Raw genomic sequence first — 18,907 nt, forward strand, 5'->3', positions numbered from 1 at the left:
TTATGTCCATTTTAAGTCTTACCAGTTTAAAATTTTGCTTCTTTTTTGTTTTAGAAGTTACAGTGTGTTCATGTTCTTCGGAGGTGTCAGCCAAGTTTGTTCTTCATGCAGTACAGCTTGTGAAGCAAAGAGCATATCGAAGCCATGAATTCTATAAGTTTTGTTCCCTTCCAGAAAAAGGAACACTGACTGAAGCTTTTCCTGTCTTAGTATGTTTTAATTAATTGCTCAAAATCCTAAAATGATTTTTTGGGTTTTGGTATGGACTAAGTATTTGAATTTGATTTTATATTTTATATTCAGAGATTGTTGGGTCTATATATTTTGTTAATGCCAAATAAATGAAGTAGGAAGATAAATAGTCTAATTAGGATATTTGAGGCTGAGTCCAAGGTAAATATTAATCTCTTTTTAATTCTTAAATAATTTAGTCAAAATAAAGTTCTGGTCTGATAGATAGTGGTGCCTTGCACCCTGATTGGTATTGTTTCCTCATCCCATAGTAGATTATGTTCTTATTTAAGGTGGTTCTGCAGGTCATTTAAGTTATTTTATTACTGCTCTATTGTAAAGAATCCATGAGAATAAGTTGCTTTATAGGTGAAACTGCTGCTACATCCTACAGAAATTACTTGAAATATGGCAAATCTCCATTCTTACCCAGAGTGTTAATAATAATGACTAGACCTTCCTCCATAGGAGGTGAATGTGCTAACGACCTTTCTTAAACTTGCTATGCCATGTTTTCAGTTGATCATATGATCATTCTGTATCTTATGTTTCTGATTACTTTCACTTCTATTCATGTATGTATCGGTGTTATGGTTCACCTTTAAACTTTATAATGTATTGATTCTAGAAAACCTAATTTAAAACTGAGCACTAGGAACAGTTTTTGTTTTTCATTATTTTAATAGGGAGAAAGCTGTAAGTGACCATAATATCATTTTACTTTGGTTACCAAGCTTCTCTGAGCCTGAAATTCAGCTGTGGCTATTGAATATGTCTTATACTGCTGTCATACCCTTTTTCCTGTCATTACTCTTAATTGTTTTTCCTTCGGTCCTAGGTTTTTATTCCAATTTGTTTTCACCATTATTTTATTGTGTATGTTTCCAAATGCTGCCTCAGATCTCTTAGGACAAGCAGTGTGGGATTATGAGTAAATAACTGTATATTTAAATACCTGCACTGTATCCATGCACCTGTAATTTGCATAGCTCCAAGTATAGCTGATGAAAGTTATTTATTTGCATTTCCTTGCTGTACAAATAGGAAAAGTTTGAAAACATAGAATTGCTTTGACACACCTATTATTTATATTCTGGAATTTGAAAGAAATTGAGAACAAAGGCTGTTTATACATTTATAATTTTCTTTTCAGAGTGGGAAAGCAATTGAGTTTTGTATTGCTCGTTGGTGGGCAAGTCTTAGTGACGTCAATATTGATTACACCATTTCTTTCCATGGGATAGTGTGTACTGCTCCTCAGTTAAACATTGTGAGTACCACAGTTTCATTATTTTTAATATCATTATTTGTGTTGAAAAATAATCTCACTGGTGGGATTTAAACTTCAGTGGGGAAATTGTCTCTAGTTCTGAAAATAACCACAGCTAATTTAAAATAAGTCCTGTTCATGGGTGCTTATAAACTTTGCATTAGATGTTTATTTTAGGTCCAAATATTGTTTTAGAATAGTTTATTTTCAATTAAGTTTGAAAAACTAATTTAATAAATATCCTTGATAGCATGCATCGGAAGGAATCAACCGTTTTGATGTTCAGTCCTCCTTGAAATATGAAGATCTGGCTCCCTGCATAACTTTGAAGAGCTGGGTCCAAACACTACGGTATCATTAAATGTTTTAGGGATATAAATGTTGGGTATTCGTGTGGTGGGGGCGGGAGGATCTCTTATACTCTGAAGAGAAGGTTATTTTCTTAAATCCATCTGAATGTTGGAGGTGAAAAATCAGCGTATGACACTCAAGCCTAGGAATCCTGGCAGGTCTCTGAGAGGCAAGCCCAGCAGTAGCTTCTAGCATTAAATAACATGGATGTAAATTTCTCAGTACACCTGGTAGGACCCATCCTGTGAGAAGTGAGCACCACCTGCAGTCAAAACCTGTCCTTCAACACTTAGTGATTGTTGCCTAGGCATTGGGATCTGATTATATAAACAACTATTAGTTGACATTTGAAAATGTTTTTATCACAAAAAGGTTACGTTTGTAATATTGCAAAATTTAAACTGTTTATTGCTGTGGTTCAGTGGGTAAAGAATTAGGTAAGTTAATGATTAAAATATTATAAAATATACTGAAAAAGACTGTTTAGGAATGCTTGTTTGTCATTTGTGATATGTTACAGATTTTGTTGATTATAGTTTTGTCTTATTAAGTGAACTCTTGAATCAAATTATTTATGCAATTGTCCAATTACAGCCCGCTGAGTGCAAAAACAAAACCTTTAGGTTCAAGAGATATTTTGCCAAATAATCGTCAACTTTATGAGATGATCCTTACCTATAACTTTCATCAAGTAAGTGTATTTATAATTAATAAAGTATACTTTTACAGTTAACTTTTGTATTTTGTTTATGAATCATAAAATTTAAAATGGAAGGATGGTGTATTCAGTATGTATATATATGAAATAGAAACAGGTAATCCACAGTGGTTGATTTGGAATTATTCTTTGGGAAAATTATGACTTGCAGTGATCTAAGTACAGTTCAAGTCTAAAGTTATAAATTCTAATTTGTGGTGAACTGGCCTTTGAGCCTTAGTATTTGTTTTGTTTTTTAAAAGATTTTTTTTATTTCTTTTTGGAGAGACAGTAAAGGAAGGAGAAAGAAAGGGAGAGAAACATCAGTGTGTGGTTGCCTCTCACGTGCCCCCCACTGGGAACCTGGCCCACAACCCAGGCATGTGCCCTGCCTGAGAATTGAACCAATGACCCTTTGCTTTGCAGTCCAGGGCTCAATCCACTGAGCCACACTAGCCAGGGCTGAGCCTTAGTTTTTATAATCACTCAATCTATTCAGTGGCACCTATCCCATATGACCTGTCCAGTGGTTAGGTGTCTCATGAATGCCAGATGCCTTCTGATTATGATACTAGTTGGCATAATTATTTTCTGTAAAGCAAGCATTGATGCAGTGATACATTAGAATAATTCCTAGGTTGAAGGAATGGTAAATGTTAAAACAGGTTTATGTAGGATCCATAAGATTTCAGTGAAGTTCTTACTATAATGTTTGGTTATAATGTTCAGGAAATGATTGATTTCAGTGAATTATAAAATTACAGTTTTATAAAAAAATATATATATTGCTGCCCTGGCCAGTGTGGCTCGGTTGGCGTATCCTGTAACTAAAAAGTTGCAAGTTTGATTCCTGGTCAGGATACATGCCTAGGTTGCAGGTTTGATCCTCAGGGTGCATGCAGGAGACAACCAGTCAATGTTTTTCTCTCAGATCAATGTCTGTCTCTGTGTGTCTCTCTCTCCACCCCCTTCCCTTCTCTCTTGAATGAAAATAAAATAAACCTTTAAAAAAATAGAAAATATGTATTGGTTTATTAATGAATATAAATGGCTAGGTTTGTTGGGGTTTTTTAAAAGATTTTATTTATCTTTAGAGAGATGGGAAGGGAGGGAGAAAGGAAGGAAGAGAAAAATTGATGTGAGAGATATATTAGCCTGTTGCACACCCCCAAACTGGGACCTGGCCTGCAACCCAGCCATGTGCCCTGACCGGGAATTGAACTGGTAACCTTTTGATTCACAGGCCTGCGCTCATTCCTCTGAGCCACACCAGCTAGGGCATATGTTTTTTTAATTGTAAAAGAGTGCCAAAATACAAGATGTTTTACATTTCTAAAATAGACTGCCACCAGAAAATATGTTAATACTTTTAATGTAAAAGTCTCATCAATAACAATATTATAAACCTACATTAGAAATCATGTAAACCATGTCAAGTAATTATTCTTATTTTTTTATAGCCTAAGAGTGGGGAAGTAACTCCCAGCTGCCCACTACTTTGTGAATTATTATATGAATCAGAATTTGACAGCCAACTATGGATCATATTTGACCAGAATAAAAGACAGATGGGTTCAGGCGATGCCTATCCACATCAGGTATGAAATGGACAGTGATTTTTAGAATAAACAGAACCTGTTTTTTGATCTAATGAATTCCTGATTTCTTGTTATGGTAATACTTATTTTTGTTTTTTTTAATATCATAGTTTTGCATTTAGTACTTTGACACGTCACTAGTAGCTCAGTTGTCTGTTGTAGAACAGACTGGGACAACTTCAACCGTACAGTTCAGTTGAATTAAGTGGTAGAATAGAGGAGGGCAAGGATGGCATAAGCACTGGCAACATAGCACTTTATATGTATTATTTCTCCTTTCCACCTACTGCTTTCTCTCATCTGAAGGTTGAAAACAAATCATCTAATATATATGAGGACCTGGAAATGATCCTAGGTCTTAACTAGATAAAGAGCACTGCTGCAGTGCCCCGTGTCTTCAGTATATTAGAACTTAAAATTTATTTTTTCATCAGACAGCTGTGTATTGAGCCCTTCCCGTATGCCAAGAAGTGTGCTTGGCACTGTTGTATTGAAGAAAAAAACTTTTAATCATAATTTATAGAAATTTTATCCCTGATTGAATATTGTAACAAGAAAATAAGGTAAATCCTATACCTTTTATAATTTTATATTACATGAAAATAATTTATAGTTTTTTTTTTTGGTTAGTCATTCAAGGAACAATTTCCTTTTATTCCCAGAACAAACCCAAGTCAGATCTCCTTACTACAGGCTAGATTATTACAGCGCCATTACTTTGGTCGCTTTTAAAATCTTGTCAGAAGAAACTGTCAATGTAGAAAGAGAAAGAGCATCCTATCCTTTCTAGCTGGTGGAGCATAGTAGACTTGTATTCCTTGATCTCTCTTGGCTTCCTGTTTTTACTATCAGCAATAAAAGGATATGGCATTTTGATCATAATACAAAGATTTCCAGTCATATCTAGACACATATTTGTGTATCTCCTTCTTAGATATTGTACGGCACCTCAATTTTGCTATCTTGGATGTTGTTTTATACATGTCTTGAGTAGTCATGAACTAGGAAATCATAGCTTTTCTCAGTCTGGAACAGACTGATTTAGCTGAGAATATGAGAGTAACCTGTAGTTGTGGGAAGAATGAGGGCTTGGGAGTCAGACCTGCCTTGAGCTTTCTTGTCCTTTACTACTCTGTATGTGACCGTGGACAGTTCACTGATGTTCCTGGTCCTTGCTCACCTGCAAAATTCTGTTTGTATGTAAAGGTATGTGTAGTAACTTGCACTGTACCTCATATACTGTAAGCACTCAAGTTGTAACTTTCTGCTTATCCTCTTATTGTAATTTCTGTATACCGGGCTAAACTTTACTTTTTCTAAATGTTTTTTCTTTTTTTAGTATTCTTTGAAACTGGAGAAAGGAGATTATACAATTCGACTACAGATTCGTCATGAGCAAATCAGTGATTTGGAACGTCTTAAAGATCTTCCATTTATTGTTTCTCATAGGTTGTCTAATACCTTGAGCTTAGATATTCATGAAAATCATAGTCTTGCACTTCTAGGAAAGAAGAAATCGAGTAATTTGACACTACCACCCAAATACAACCAGCCATTCTTTGTTACTTCCTTACCTGATGACAAGTAAGTGATAACGTTGCTTATACTTAATACCCATCTTGTACACTATAGCATGTTAAAGCTAGCTAGTTCATTACATTAGGGTAAATTTGTAGTGTGTTGTCATTTACCATTTTATACAGAAGTTATTTCTCTCTTTGATTTTTGAAATCTTTGCTGTGGAAATTATTTCAGAATATAGTTGTTTTGTTGTTTTTCCCCCTAATTATCATTGCGAAGCTTTCTCTTTTGTTCTTTTTCTCTTTTGAATCTTCTCATTAGAATACCTAAAGGGGCAGGACCTGGATGCTACCTTGCAGGATCCTTAACATTATCAAAGACTGAACTTGGAAAGAAAGCTGTAAGTACTCATCTTTTGTTTTGGGCTTCTGTTTTTTTTTTTTTTACACTGAAATGACCTACTCTAAAATTTGCCTTTCTTTAAAGATGGGAATTGATTATACATTTCAGATGGGTAAAAGAGACAATCTCGCTGGCCGGAAAAAAAAATTTTTTTAATGATTTTTTTTTCCATTACCAGCAGACGTCCATTAATAGTCACTTGTATTTTAAAATATTGAGTATTATTTTTTTCCAAGTGTAAGTTACTCTGGCCCTGAACCTGTCCTATCTTTCATGGTTAATATACTTGAATTTGCTGTGAAACATACATCTAAAGTAAAGTTGGCTTAAATTAATGGGATATTTAAAACTAGAATATTTTATTGAATTTTAACCAACATGATAGTGAATATTTTGGGGTTACCTCTAAAAACTAGTGAGAACAATTATTGCTAATGAACACAATTTTTCACATTGTACAATTTCTTATTGGAGTTTTATATACCTTGATAATTACTAGGTATTTCTTTTGGCAATGCCTTTTATTTTGGAGTTGCAAAATTACGGGAGTTTTTTGTTAAACACATGTTTCTGGTTCTTGTATTTTAGAGCTCAGTATTTGTAAGTACCTGTTTTAGCTTTTCCATCTATTTTCATTACCAGTTTATTGAAAGGATAGTGTTTGTATAGCTCTATCACCTTTTGTCTTATCATTTTCACTCAATGTCACTAGAAGTTGTCATTCTTACAGTTTTGTATTTCTTAGTATTCTTACAAACTAAGTTACCATCAATGCCGTAATTTATAAATGCTGTTATCAAAATTAATAGATCTCATACTTCTTAACAAGTTTACTTACTTCTCACTTGTGAACCAAAGATCATTTATTTGCTTTCACAGAAGCGTAACTTAGAAATTTTGTGCCCAGAAAAAGATGTTTGCCCCTGACATTTCTTGAGTCTCATTTCAGTCTGTACTATTTATTTACATATTCTTTAGTATGATTTGAAGAAAATAAGTAGTTAATTGCATTGGATTAATGGATGCACTGATTTAAGAAGTCCCCATAGTCTTTTTTGTAAACTTCATTTCCTGGATAGTATGGCTTCTCCCTCTGTGGAGCTTCAGCAATGGGGCTTAATTGAAAAGGTTCACAACCAGACAACTCACCTGGAGTGTCTACTTCCTTGTCATGCATGTGACAGAAGAGCATTGTTATTAAAAGTATGCTGTTAGCAATTAAGAGATAGTTACAACTTCCTGACTGCAGTCTTTCAGAGGCAATTGTGAAATTACAAACATGTGGTATTAACCATAGTTATTACTTATTAGGATATATTTTTGTTGAGGGAGAGCAAAAACCTAAAACCATGGCGTTAATTATAAATCCCAGCACATTGTTTATTTATTCTTATCTCAGTAGTATTGCATTTCTTATTGTTTTGGTATTTGGGAAGGTTCATTTGATTTCTCTTTGACTTGAATGATGCCTTTTATAAGAGAGCATGGGTGTGTGTGGTTGTTGTGATGTGCTTAAAAATCGGACTCTGTAGACTGTCAACTCAATTTAATGTTTCCAAAAGTGTTTTGATAAAAATTCTGCTCTACTAAATTTTTTAAATAAACAGTTGAAAAACATTCACCCTTAGGAATAACATTTCAGTGCATTTTTATTTCTTAAAAAATGAAAGTGGCATTGTTGCTTTCCTAAGAGCCTGCCAAATTTATGACAGACCTGACCCTTCTAAGTACTGTGACACATACAGGTGGAACTTAAACTGGGAGAAAATTAGATGGAGGTGGTGTCTCCATCCTATGTAGATTATGCATGTTTTCTTACAGAATGTCATTCTAACTCCCAGGGGCAGTCTGCAGCAAAACGACAAGGAAAATTTAAAAAGGTACTGATTGTCAGTTCTTAAAAAAGATGTCGTAAAGCCTTATTTGCCTATTAAATCTTTTTCTTTCACTATTATAAATCTTTTTTTAAAATTCTCTCCCTTAGTTTCTTTAAGTTCTGCAGTATAGTGCTCTTATCTTAACAAGGTTGACATAAAGCTTATTTTCTTACCATAAATTGCTGAAGGGCTCCTGTTTTATATGTGTATAAAAATTTTAATGCTATTCATTTCTTAGTACAGATAAGTAATAATATTTGAAATTTTGCATATCTAAAATCCTATAGAGAGAATGTTATTTATTTTCAGCTATATAGGCCAAAGAATTATATTAAAGTCTAAAAATATTATTAAATTGGATGATTGATTTAAAAATATTTTTAAAGTATTACAAGTGAAGTTTATTCCTTGCTCTTGTGTCGTCTTAGTTCTTAAAGGGCAGAGATAAACAGAGCAATGGACAAAGCAAGAACAGAAATAAGGATTGCTGACCCAAAATTAAAACTTACACTAAAAGCATAAGCAAATTTTCTGACCATAACTAGTAAGTAATCTGATCTCTTTTCCTGCAACTTATTTGACGATCTCTGATTGACTACTAAAGCCAGAGTTAACTCAAAAAAAGAAAAATTCTGCTTCAGGTGTACTTTAGAGAAAGGGATATATAATCAATGAGCTCTCTGGTGAAAATCTGGCATCATTGAGCATTTAGTGATTTTTCATGCTCAAGCAGGAAGCTTTGCAGTGGGAGAATTAGTTCTTTAAGGTATAAACAAAAGATACCATTTTGTTTCTTAATTCATAGTGATCTGAAACTGGGACTCACCACTTTATAATAGGTTAAATTCCTTTGTTAAAAAGTCCTCTGAAATGTCCATATTTTTATGTAATGATAAATACTCTGTTTAAGCAGAATATACCACTGGCAATCACCTTTCCAGATTTAAAAAAATGTGCTCTCTGTTGACCAGTATTTCTCAACTGAGCTTCTTGATCTATTTGTGGGCTATGTACATTCATTTAATGAAACATAACCAGCATTAAAACAAAAACAGGAGAAAGTAGGAAATGTCAATTCACAAGACCCGTGACTCTGTACTTTTATTTTACTTAGAAATTGATTGTCTTTGGGTAAGGGTGAACAGAGCTTACAAGCCACTGCTCCAGAGAACAAGAAAAGGTATTCTTGGAGCCCCTTAAAAATAGAAGATGCATATCACAAAAGCATAGCTGGTTTTTTTCCTTCCTGCTGTATATTTTGTTTGATCTTTAAGGGGTTTTGGTGGATATTGTTTGCATAAGGTTGTATGAGATAGAAAACTGTCAAATGAATAGGAAGATTATTATTGGATGGTTAGTAAAGCTTTGTATTAAGAACTTACCGTATGATTTTACTTATGTGGAATCTAATAAACAAACTGAACTAACAACCAAAATAAAGACAGACTCATTGATAGAGAACAGGATGGCCGCTGTGGGGGTGGGGGCTGGGAGTGGAGGGATTGAGCAAAGGGGAAAAGGACTCGACATAGGCAAGACTGTGGTGATTGCAGGGTGGCGGGAGTGGCATAAGGGGGATAAATGGTAATGGAAAAATACAATAAAAACAAAACCTAGGGGGAAAAAACCTCTTCCCATTGCTCTCTTTCTCTTCAATGCAAGTACACGTGAAGCTCTTATTTTAAAAATAATAACTACGATAGTTTTATAGTCACATTACAAAAATATATTATTAATTAATTATCTAAATAAAGTACCAGCTAGGTTTTTCTGTGGACTTGTTCACTGGGTTTCAGTGACTTTTCATTTTACAATGTGTTAAACTTTTTTAAGCTCACCATAATATGAAAAGATGTGGCTACTTTTAACAGATCATAAAGCATTCAAATATGATATTAATCATTAAAATAGCTATTTTAGTTTGTGTGAAGGTATTACAGTTTTAAATTTAGTTGTTAAAAATTTAAAAACTAAGGAAATTGGTTTTGAACCAAAATTTCAATAATGGAATTTTATATCACCCAGGGAATAGTTCATTACTGATTATTTGGGTATATATGACTTTCTGTATAATACCGTTCAATTCATACACTGTTAAAATACTTCATGAGTAGCAGGAATAGTATGTTAAAAAAAACAAAACAAAACAACTTACTGTTAAGTATAAAGAACTTTAGCATTTCTGTTCTGAAGAGTCTCCTTGACTGTTTTAAAATCATAAACAAAATTTCTCAAGATTTACTGGTACAAAATCATTTCTATTAAATTGACCCTATGCCCTTAGAAGTCAGAGACCTTAGAAGGCAGTTGTAAAAATACTTATTGTCAAAAAGAATAGATGACCATGATAAAGTAAATAAAAAATAACTCCATTTTTCTTTGGATTAGGAATTAAAACTACCATGCTCATAATTCTTAGTAATACAAATTTATTTTCCTGATATACATTATAGGGTTATATTAACATTTATAATGTATTTTTTAATATATTTTATTGATTATGCTGTTACAGTTGTCCCAATTTTTTCCCCTTTTCCCACCTCCACCCAACACCCCCAGTTCCCTCCAGCAATCCTCACCCCTTAGTACATGGCCATGGATCATTCATCCAAGTTCTTTGGCTCCTGCGTTTCCTATACTGTTCTTAATATCACCCTACTTATTCTGTAACTACCAACTTGTACTTCTTAATTCCTGCACCTTTCCCCCATTTTCCCCCTTCCCCCTCCCAACTGGTAGCCATCCAAATGATTTCCATATCTATGATTCTGATTCTGTTCTCCTTGTTGGCTTAGTTTGTTTTTTAGATTCAGTTGTTGATAGTTGTGAATTTATTCCATTTTAATGTTCATAGTGTTGATCTTCAACTTTTCCTTAAATAAGTCCCTTAAACATTTCATATAATAATGGCTTGATGATGATGAACTCCTTTAGCTTTACCTTGCCTGGGAAGCACTTTATCTGCCCTTCAACTCTAATGATAGCTTTGCTAGACAGAGTAATCTAGGTTGTATGTCCTTGGTTTTCATGACTAAATACTTCTTGCCAAGCCCTTCTAGCCCGCAGTTTCTTCTGAGAAACCAGTATAGTCTTATGGGAACTCTTTTGTCGGTAACTCTCTGCTTTTCTCTTGTTGCTTTAAGATTCTCTCTTTATCTTTAACCTTTGGCATCTTAATTATGATGTGTCTTGGTGTGGTCCTTTTTGGGTCCAACTTGTTTGGGACTCTGTGCTCCCTGGACTTACTTCTGCACTTCAGAGGAGGAATTGGCCTACAACAGAGGCTTACCATCTGGAAGTTTGTCTCTCTTCCTAATCAGGCAAGAAGATGGGAAAACTAAGGGAGGCTCACATTAGGTTAGAATGAATGTGGACTGCCAACTTTCCTTTTCCAGGCAAGTGTCATTCATATTTTAGCATATTGGATAGTTCAGATCCATGATTCCAAAGAGAATGTGAGAGTAAAAGGTTGGATTTATACCTTTAATTCTCCCTATAATTCTCAGTGATGTTGTCTATGCAATACAAATGACACTGAAGCAGTCTGTTCAGGTAAGGACCTGGTGGTAAATTATCAACTCAGATTTTGCAGGCACTTTAACTTGGTTTTGCCTAGGACAGTGCCCACCTAGGAGAATGAACCTCAATAAGGAGAAAAAGGTAGGTGGCAGGGTCCAGAAGAGCTAGACCAAGCAAAATACCTGTTTTCTTTTCCCAGTCTCACACTTAACATAAGATCTTTGCTTGCAGGCTCTGGCTCCCTGACCTGAGAGAGAAGGAGCGAGAGAGACACTGAAATGGCTAAAAATTGATTTGTGTGGTTATTTTGCATCAGTGGTTTACTGTCCTTAAAATGAATCATATTGAAATAGTATTTATTTTATGTTAGAATACTATTAGCACAACTGTAATAGTAGTTCCTTATATTTACTATTATAATTATACCCCAAAATAAAGTTTAACTGAAAATTTTTTAGTGGGCATGTTATGTGGTATTTACAGCTAAAAATCCTGTTTTGGGGAAGGTGGGGACTTGTAATACTATTTTTTAATTCAAATATGTATAAAGATTTTTAGGCAATTACTGTAATTAGAGTATAAAAGTCTTATTTTTTTACGGTTTTAGAAACTTTGTTCCTGTTTTAGAAATTTTTAAAATTAAAACAAATACAAGAATTTAGCCACATTTTTAATGTAAACCTGAAGCTAGAATTTGAGAAATTGACTTAATAAATAATGATTTAATTAAGGACACCTAGTTATTGTGCTAAAAACAGAGCTAGTAAGTATAACATGATTTTATTTCCCAGTTAATGCATTACTTTTCAAAGTAAAGACGTATATGCTTTAATAAAATAGATGGAAATAGATGTAATTGGATATAATTGCACATATCTCTATATAAAGCAAAACTTTTCAAAAGACCTGTTATACTTGTTTACTTTATCTCTTTCTTAGTCAGTCTTAACCGGTCCTGTCATGGTGATCAGCAGCCACTGCTGCCAGACTTTCTAGTTATTTCATTCTCCTGTCTTACAAAACCTCTCCACTACAGTCATCAGTTGACCTCTCTCTCTTTCTTCATACTGGCTTTTTTCAGGGATACTGTGACCTCACATTCTCTGTAGATTCTGTCACAGAGCAATTAGATAGTATTGGGTTGGCCAAAATCTTTGTTTGGTTTTCTCTGTATGATGGCCCTAGTAGGGCTTAGTTGTCTTTAATTTCTTTTGAAACAATTTTGTTAGATTGTATTGTGATAGGTGTCATATCAGTCTGCATTTAAAAACACATCAAAATTGGTGATTTTTTTATGCAGCCATTTTAATATTAAAGATGGAAGAAAATATGCAACATTTTGGGCAAATTACACTTTATTGTTTCAAGAAAGGTAAAAACGCAACTGAAATAAATGCAAAAAAAGATTTGTGCAGTGTATGGCAAAGGTGCTGTGACTGATCAAATCTGTCAAAAGTGGTTTGCTAAGTTTTGTGCTGGAGATAAATTGCTAGATGATGCTCCACGGTCAGGTAGACCAGTTGAAGTTGATAGTGATCAAATCAGAAAATTGACTGAGAGCAATCAACATTGTAACACACAGGAGATAGCCAACATACTCAAAATATCTGAATCAATACAGCTGTTGGTGAAATGAAAAAATGTGTCTTTTATTTTACCGAAAAAACTAAGTGGACTTTTTGGCCAACTCAATACGATGCTTTGGACCAAGTCCTGGGCTCACTCTTCCCCATCACCCATCCCTGCTAAGTCTTACTCATCCCCTCGTTTTAAACATCGTCAACAAGCACTGTTGGTTCTACTCTCACAAAATATCTTATATACATTCATTTTTTTTTACAGCCTATTAGTTCAACGCAGTGTTGGAACACCTAGGTTTGCTGCTTGTTTTTTTTTTCTATTTTTGCCCTCTAAAAGCAAAACAAAACTTTCAATTCATATACGATTCATTAAACAAAAAACAAAATTATGTCACTGCCTTTAATAAAACTCTTCGGATAGAATTCCTATTGCACTTAGAACAAAATCTATATATTTTTTACCATATTTTATCAGCTCAATCTTATATGGTCGCTGTCCATTTGCTCAGTACTCTCTATGCTGTGCTGTCCATGCACAAAACTCAGATTTTTGCACATGCTCATCTTCTACCTTCAAACACTTCTTCCTCTCCTTTATTTGTGGTTTGTATTTTCAGGTCACTTAGATTGGTTGATAGAGTGGTTTTCCATAACCACTTTGTCTACAGTGGTTCCCCCACCTTATACCAAACAGTCTTATTTTCTTCATAACATGCGTCAGTATCTGATTTTATTTATGTATTTATGTGTTTGTTTTCTGTCTTCCCCCACTAGAATATATGCTCCCTGAGGGCAAGAAAGGGCCTTATCTGCTTTGTTCTTCAACTCTCAGAGCATTACTTGGCATATATAGAGGCTCAATAAGTCCTGTTGACTGAATGGAGAAATAAATTTTTCATTAAATGTACTTAGACAAGAGTATATTTTTGTTGTTGTTCTAACTTATTTTCTCCCTTTCTAAGATAAAATGTGGAAGGCTCAATATACTTTTGTAATTAGTCTATCAAGTAAAACTAAGACTACCAAATACACTAAAAGTTTATTCTTAGCTCCCTTATTTTAAAGGAGATAGTAGACACAATGGTACTTTAAAGTTGGGGAGAAAATTACTTTGCAGATTTGAATTTTTTAATGTATTGTGATCCCTTGTTCAGCTATTAAAGATGATTTTAAAATACATAAAATTAGGCATGCTAATCTAAGACTGTCTTTCCACATTCATAGGATGTAATCCCTGTTCATTACTACCTAATACCTCCACCAACAAAGACTAAGAATGGCAGCAAAGATAAAGAAAAAGATTTAGAAAAAGAGAAAGATTTCAAAGAAGAGTTTACTGAAGCATTACGAGATCTTAAAATTCAGTGGATGACTAAGTAAGTTTTTAATGGATTTTAATCCTCTAAGAGTTTACTTTTATTTTCCCATTTACAACAATATTGTGTGTGTATGCACTCGCTGTATTCAAAAATGTTACCTGTAGGTGGTAGGATTATAGGTGCTTTTCAGTTTTCTTGTACCTATATTTATTTTTTAAATCCCTTTAGTGATAAGAATTTTTACAAGTTTTATGTTAATAACTTATTCTGATCTACTGTTAGACGATAATTGTATTGGGGGGTATAAAGAAAAAAATACACCCTGGCTGGTGTGGCTCTGGATTGAGTGCTGTCCTGAAAACCAAAGGGTCGCTGGTTCAGTTGCCAGTCAGAGCTCATTCCTGGGTGGAAGGCCAGGTCCCCAGTTGGGGGCATGCAAGAGGCAACCACATATTGATGTTTTTCTCCCTCTCTTTCTCCCTCCCTTGCCCTCTCTCTAAAAATAAACATGAAATCTTTGAAATAAATAAAATTAAAATCACTTTGTCCACTCTCCAAAGATAATCATTGTGTTGTTATTATTTATGTCTGTATTTATAGACGTAACAGTTTGAGTAATACTGATATTGTCTCCTGGTTTTCCAATTACTGTTTGATTATGTGTGTTTTCTGTGTCATCTAAATAGTCCTTAAAATACCATTTTTAATAACTGTAGTATATAGACCTTTGGATGAAATATAACCTATTTAAGTATTCCATTTCATATGTACATTTATAGTTTTTCTTTGTACTACTATGATGGGTATTTTTGTACATAGAGATTTATTTTTAAATTTCCATCAGGTAACATAATTAAAGTATAATTATTGAGTCAGAAATTAATTTTTTAAAACCATCTTATGTTTTGCCAAATTGCTTTCTACAGTGAATATAACAATATATACTCCATCTAGCAGTGTATGATGAGGCCTGTGTTGTTCCTTTTACCTTTGCCAACCGTGAGCCATATAATAAAAAATAAAGCCTTGCTCCTGTTGGGTGCAAATAAGGAAAAGGCCATTATTGCATTTCTTTAGTTAAATTCGAGCTTTTTGAGGTTTTATTTTACAATTTTTTTTTTGTTTCTGCTATTACAGTTTTCCCAGTTTTTCTCCCTTCACTACTCTCCACCCAGCCACACCCCACCTCTCAACTTCCATAGTCAATCCCCACACCAAATACACTTGTCCATTTCCATGGATCCTTCATCTATGTTCTTTGACTAAATTCCTTCACCTTTCAAACAGTCCCCAGTTCCCTCCTCCCCTCTTACCAATATCAGTCTATTTTATGAATTTGTGCTTCTAGTTCTCTTGCTCATTACTTTACTTTGTTCATTAGATTCCTATAATAAAGAGCATATGGTATTTGTCTTTCTCTGACTGACTTATTTCACTTAGCGTAAGTTCCAATCATGCTGTCACAAAAGGTAAAAATTCTTTTTTTTCTTTTTTTGTTGCATAGTATTCCATTGTGTAAACATACCACAGCTTTTTAATCTACTCATCTACCAATGGGCACTTAGGCTGTTTCCAACTCTCAGCTATTGTAAATAAGCACTGCTATGAAGACAAAGGTACATAAATTCTTTTGAATTGATCTTCTGAGATGTTGAGGATATATTCCCAGTAGTGGGATCGCTGGGTCAAAAGACAATTCCATTTTTAGCTTTTTGAGGAAATTCCACACTGTTTTCCACAGTGGCTGCAATAGTCTGCATTCCCACCAACAGTGGACTAGGGTTCCCTTTTCTCCACAACCTCACCAGCACTTGTTGTTTGTTGATTTGTTTATGATGGTCATTCTGACTGGTGTGAAGTGGTAAATCACTGTGATTTTAATGTGCATTTCTCTGGTGGCTAGTGATGCCGAGCATCCTTTCATATGTCTCTGGGCCCTTTGTATGTCCTCCATGGAAAAGTGTCCATGTCCTTTGCCCATTTTTTTAATTGGATTGTTTGTCTTCCTGGAGCGGAGTTGTGTGAGTTTTTTATGTCTTTTGGAAATCAGACCCCTGTCCAAGGTATCATTGGTAAATATATTTCCCCATACAGTTGGTTCCCTTTTCATTTTGCTGATGTTTTCTTTAACATGCGGAAGCTTCTTATTTTGATGAAGCCCCATTTGTTTATTCTTTCCTTTATGTCCCTTGCTCTAGGGACATTATCGGTGAAAGTATTGCTGTGTGGGATATCTGAGACTTTTCTGCTTATGTTCTTCACCGGACTTTTATGGTGTTGTGACTTACATTTAAGTCTTTTATCCATCTTGAGTGTATATTTGTGTATGGTGTAAGTTGGTGGCCGAATTTCAATCTTTTGCATTTAGCTGCCCAGCTCTCCCAACACCATTTGTTGAAGAGGCTATTTTTACTCCCATTTTATGCTTCTGCCCCCTTTGTTGAACATCAATTGACCTGAGAGACATGGGTTTATTTCTGGGCTCTCTATTCTCTTCCATTGATCTGTGTGTCTGTTCTTATGCCAGAATCAGACTGTTTTGATTACAGTGGCCTTGTAATATAGTTTGATGTCAGGTATTGTGATCCCTCCTACTTTGTTCTTTCTCAGAATTGCTGCGGCTCTTCGGGGTCATTTGTGGTTCCATATAAATTTTTGAAATGTTGTTCTATATCTGTGAAACACATCATTGATATTTTAATAGGGATTGCACTGAATCTATAAATTGCTTTGGGTAGTATGGACATTTTGATGATGTTAATTCATCTAATCCATGAATACCATATGCTTCCATTTATTTGTCTTCCTTAATTTCTTTCTTCAGTGTTGTGTAGTTTTCTGAATACAGGGCTTTTACCTCCTTGGTTAAGTTTATTCCTAGGTACTTTATTTTTCTTGTTGCTAATACAAATGGGAGTCTTTTCCTGATTTCTGGTTATGGTACTTCATTTTTGGTGTACAACAATGCCTTGGATTTCTGAATATTGACTCTGTATCCTGCTGTTCTGCCAAATCCACATATTAGGTTGAGGAGTTTTTTGGTGAAGTCTATGGGGTTTTCTATGTACACTAACATGTAATCTGCAAACAATGACAGTTTTACTTCCTCCTTTCCAACTTCGATGCCTTTTATTTCTTTTCCCTGTCTGATCACTGTCGCTAGGAATTCCAATTCTATGTTCAATAAAAGTGGTAAACGCGGGCATCCTAGTCTTTTACCTGATCTTAGTCTGAAAGCTTTTAGTTTTTGCTGGTTGAGTACGATGTTGGCTGTAGGTTTTTCATGTATGGCCTTTATTATGTTTAGGTATGCTCCATTTACTCCCACTTTGCTGAGTGTATTTATCTTAAATTGGTGGTGTACATTATCAAATGCTTTTTCCGCATTTGGTGGAGGTATATTTTTTTAGCCTTCTTTTGTCTGGGAAACTCCTTATTTCCTCCTCCATTTTAATTGAGAGCCTTGCTGGGTAGAGCAGTCTTGGTTGCAGGCCTTTGCTCTTCATGACTTGGGATATTTCTTGCCATTCTCCTCTGGCTTGCAGTGTTTCTGTTGAGAAGTCAGATGCTAGCCATATTGGGCCTCCCTGTCATGTTCCTACTTGTTTCTCGCTTGCTGCCTTTAGGATTCTCTGTTTGTCTTTGATATTTGCCATGTGAATGATGATGTGTCTTGGAGTGGGCCTCATTGGGTTCCTCTTGAATGGGACCCTCTGTGCTTTCTGGACTTGTGTGGCTTTTTCTCTCCTCCAATTAGGGAAGTTTTCCATCATGACTTTTTCAAACAGGTTCTCTATCCCTTCCTCATCCTCTTCTCCTTCTGGTATCCCTATTATATGGCTATTATTACCTTTTAGGTTGTCCTGCATTTCTGTAAACACCTCTTCATGCTTTTTGAGTCTTTTTTCATTTTCTTGCTCTTTCTGGGAGGTTTTTTTACCTTGTCCTCTAGCTTGCTGATTCGTTCCTCTGCTTCATTGAGGCAGTTTTTGATTCCTTCTACTGTGTTCTTCAATTCACACATTGTATTCTTTATTTCCTCTTGCCTGTTTTTGGTAGTTTCTATGTCCTTTTTCATGCTGTTATAGTGTGCAGTAAGTTCCTTGTAATTTCCCTGTAGTTTTTTGTAATTCTGAGTTCACTTTTCTCATTGAGCTTCCTTATAATCATTGTTTTGAACTCAGTGTCTAATAGTTTACTTGCCTCTATTTCATTTACATCTCTTGCTGAGATTCATCCTTTCCTTTGATTTGGGAGTGTTTCTTTGTCTTCCCATTATTTGTGAGGGGTTTTTTTTTTCCTGTTTTTTTTTCATTGTTGTTGTTGTTTTTGCTTCTGCTTCTTAAATTGATCTGTCTTGACCTCCTGACTTCGTAGTGTGAACTTCTATGATAGAAGACCTGTGAAATCTTGTGGTTCAGTCTCCTTGATCTCCTGGACTTGATGCTCTTTAGATGCCTTTTTTGCCATTTACGTTGACTCTGGAAGTAATTGGGTTCTGACTGTTTTTTGGTATTTCTTTGCTGGGTCTTTCCCTCCAGC

At 34.7% G+C, this 18,907-nt stretch overlaps 1 protein-coding gene across 3 annotated transcripts in view; it reads left to right on the forward strand.

Annotated features, from left to right (window-relative positions):
• TPP2 (tripeptidyl peptidase 2) overlaps positions 1-18,907 on the forward strand; it is an 88,288-nt gene that overhangs the window by 50,983 nt on the left and 18,398 nt on the right. For 2 of the 3 annotated variants that reach the window (XM_054574364.1, XM_054574366.1), the window contains exons 17-25: positions 55-209; positions 1,385-1,501; positions 1,752-1,852; positions 2,447-2,543; positions 4,010-4,147; positions 5,487-5,731; positions 5,990-6,068; positions 7,912-7,950; positions 14,271-14,422. In XM_054574364.1, the coding sequence (XP_054430339.1) occupies positions 55-209; positions 1,385-1,501; positions 1,752-1,852; positions 2,447-2,543; positions 4,010-4,147; positions 5,487-5,731; positions 5,990-6,068; positions 7,912-7,950; positions 14,271-14,422 (1,123 nt within the window). The remainder of the gene's footprint in view (positions 1-54; positions 210-1,384; positions 1,502-1,751; positions 1,853-2,446; positions 2,544-4,009; positions 4,148-5,486; positions 5,732-5,989; positions 6,069-7,911; positions 7,951-14,270; positions 14,423-18,907) is intronic. The other variant, XM_054574365.1, reaches the window with a different exon arrangement.

This window comes from Pteronotus mesoamericanus, unplaced genomic scaffold (genome assembly GCF_021234165.1).
Source record: "Pteronotus mesoamericanus isolate MK-2021 breed Mesoamerican mustached bat unplaced genomic scaffold, CSHL_Meso_final contig_26, whole genome shotgun sequence".
NCBI classification, from domain to species: domain Eukaryota; kingdom Metazoa; phylum Chordata; class Mammalia; order Chiroptera; family Mormoopidae; genus Pteronotus; species Pteronotus mesoamericanus.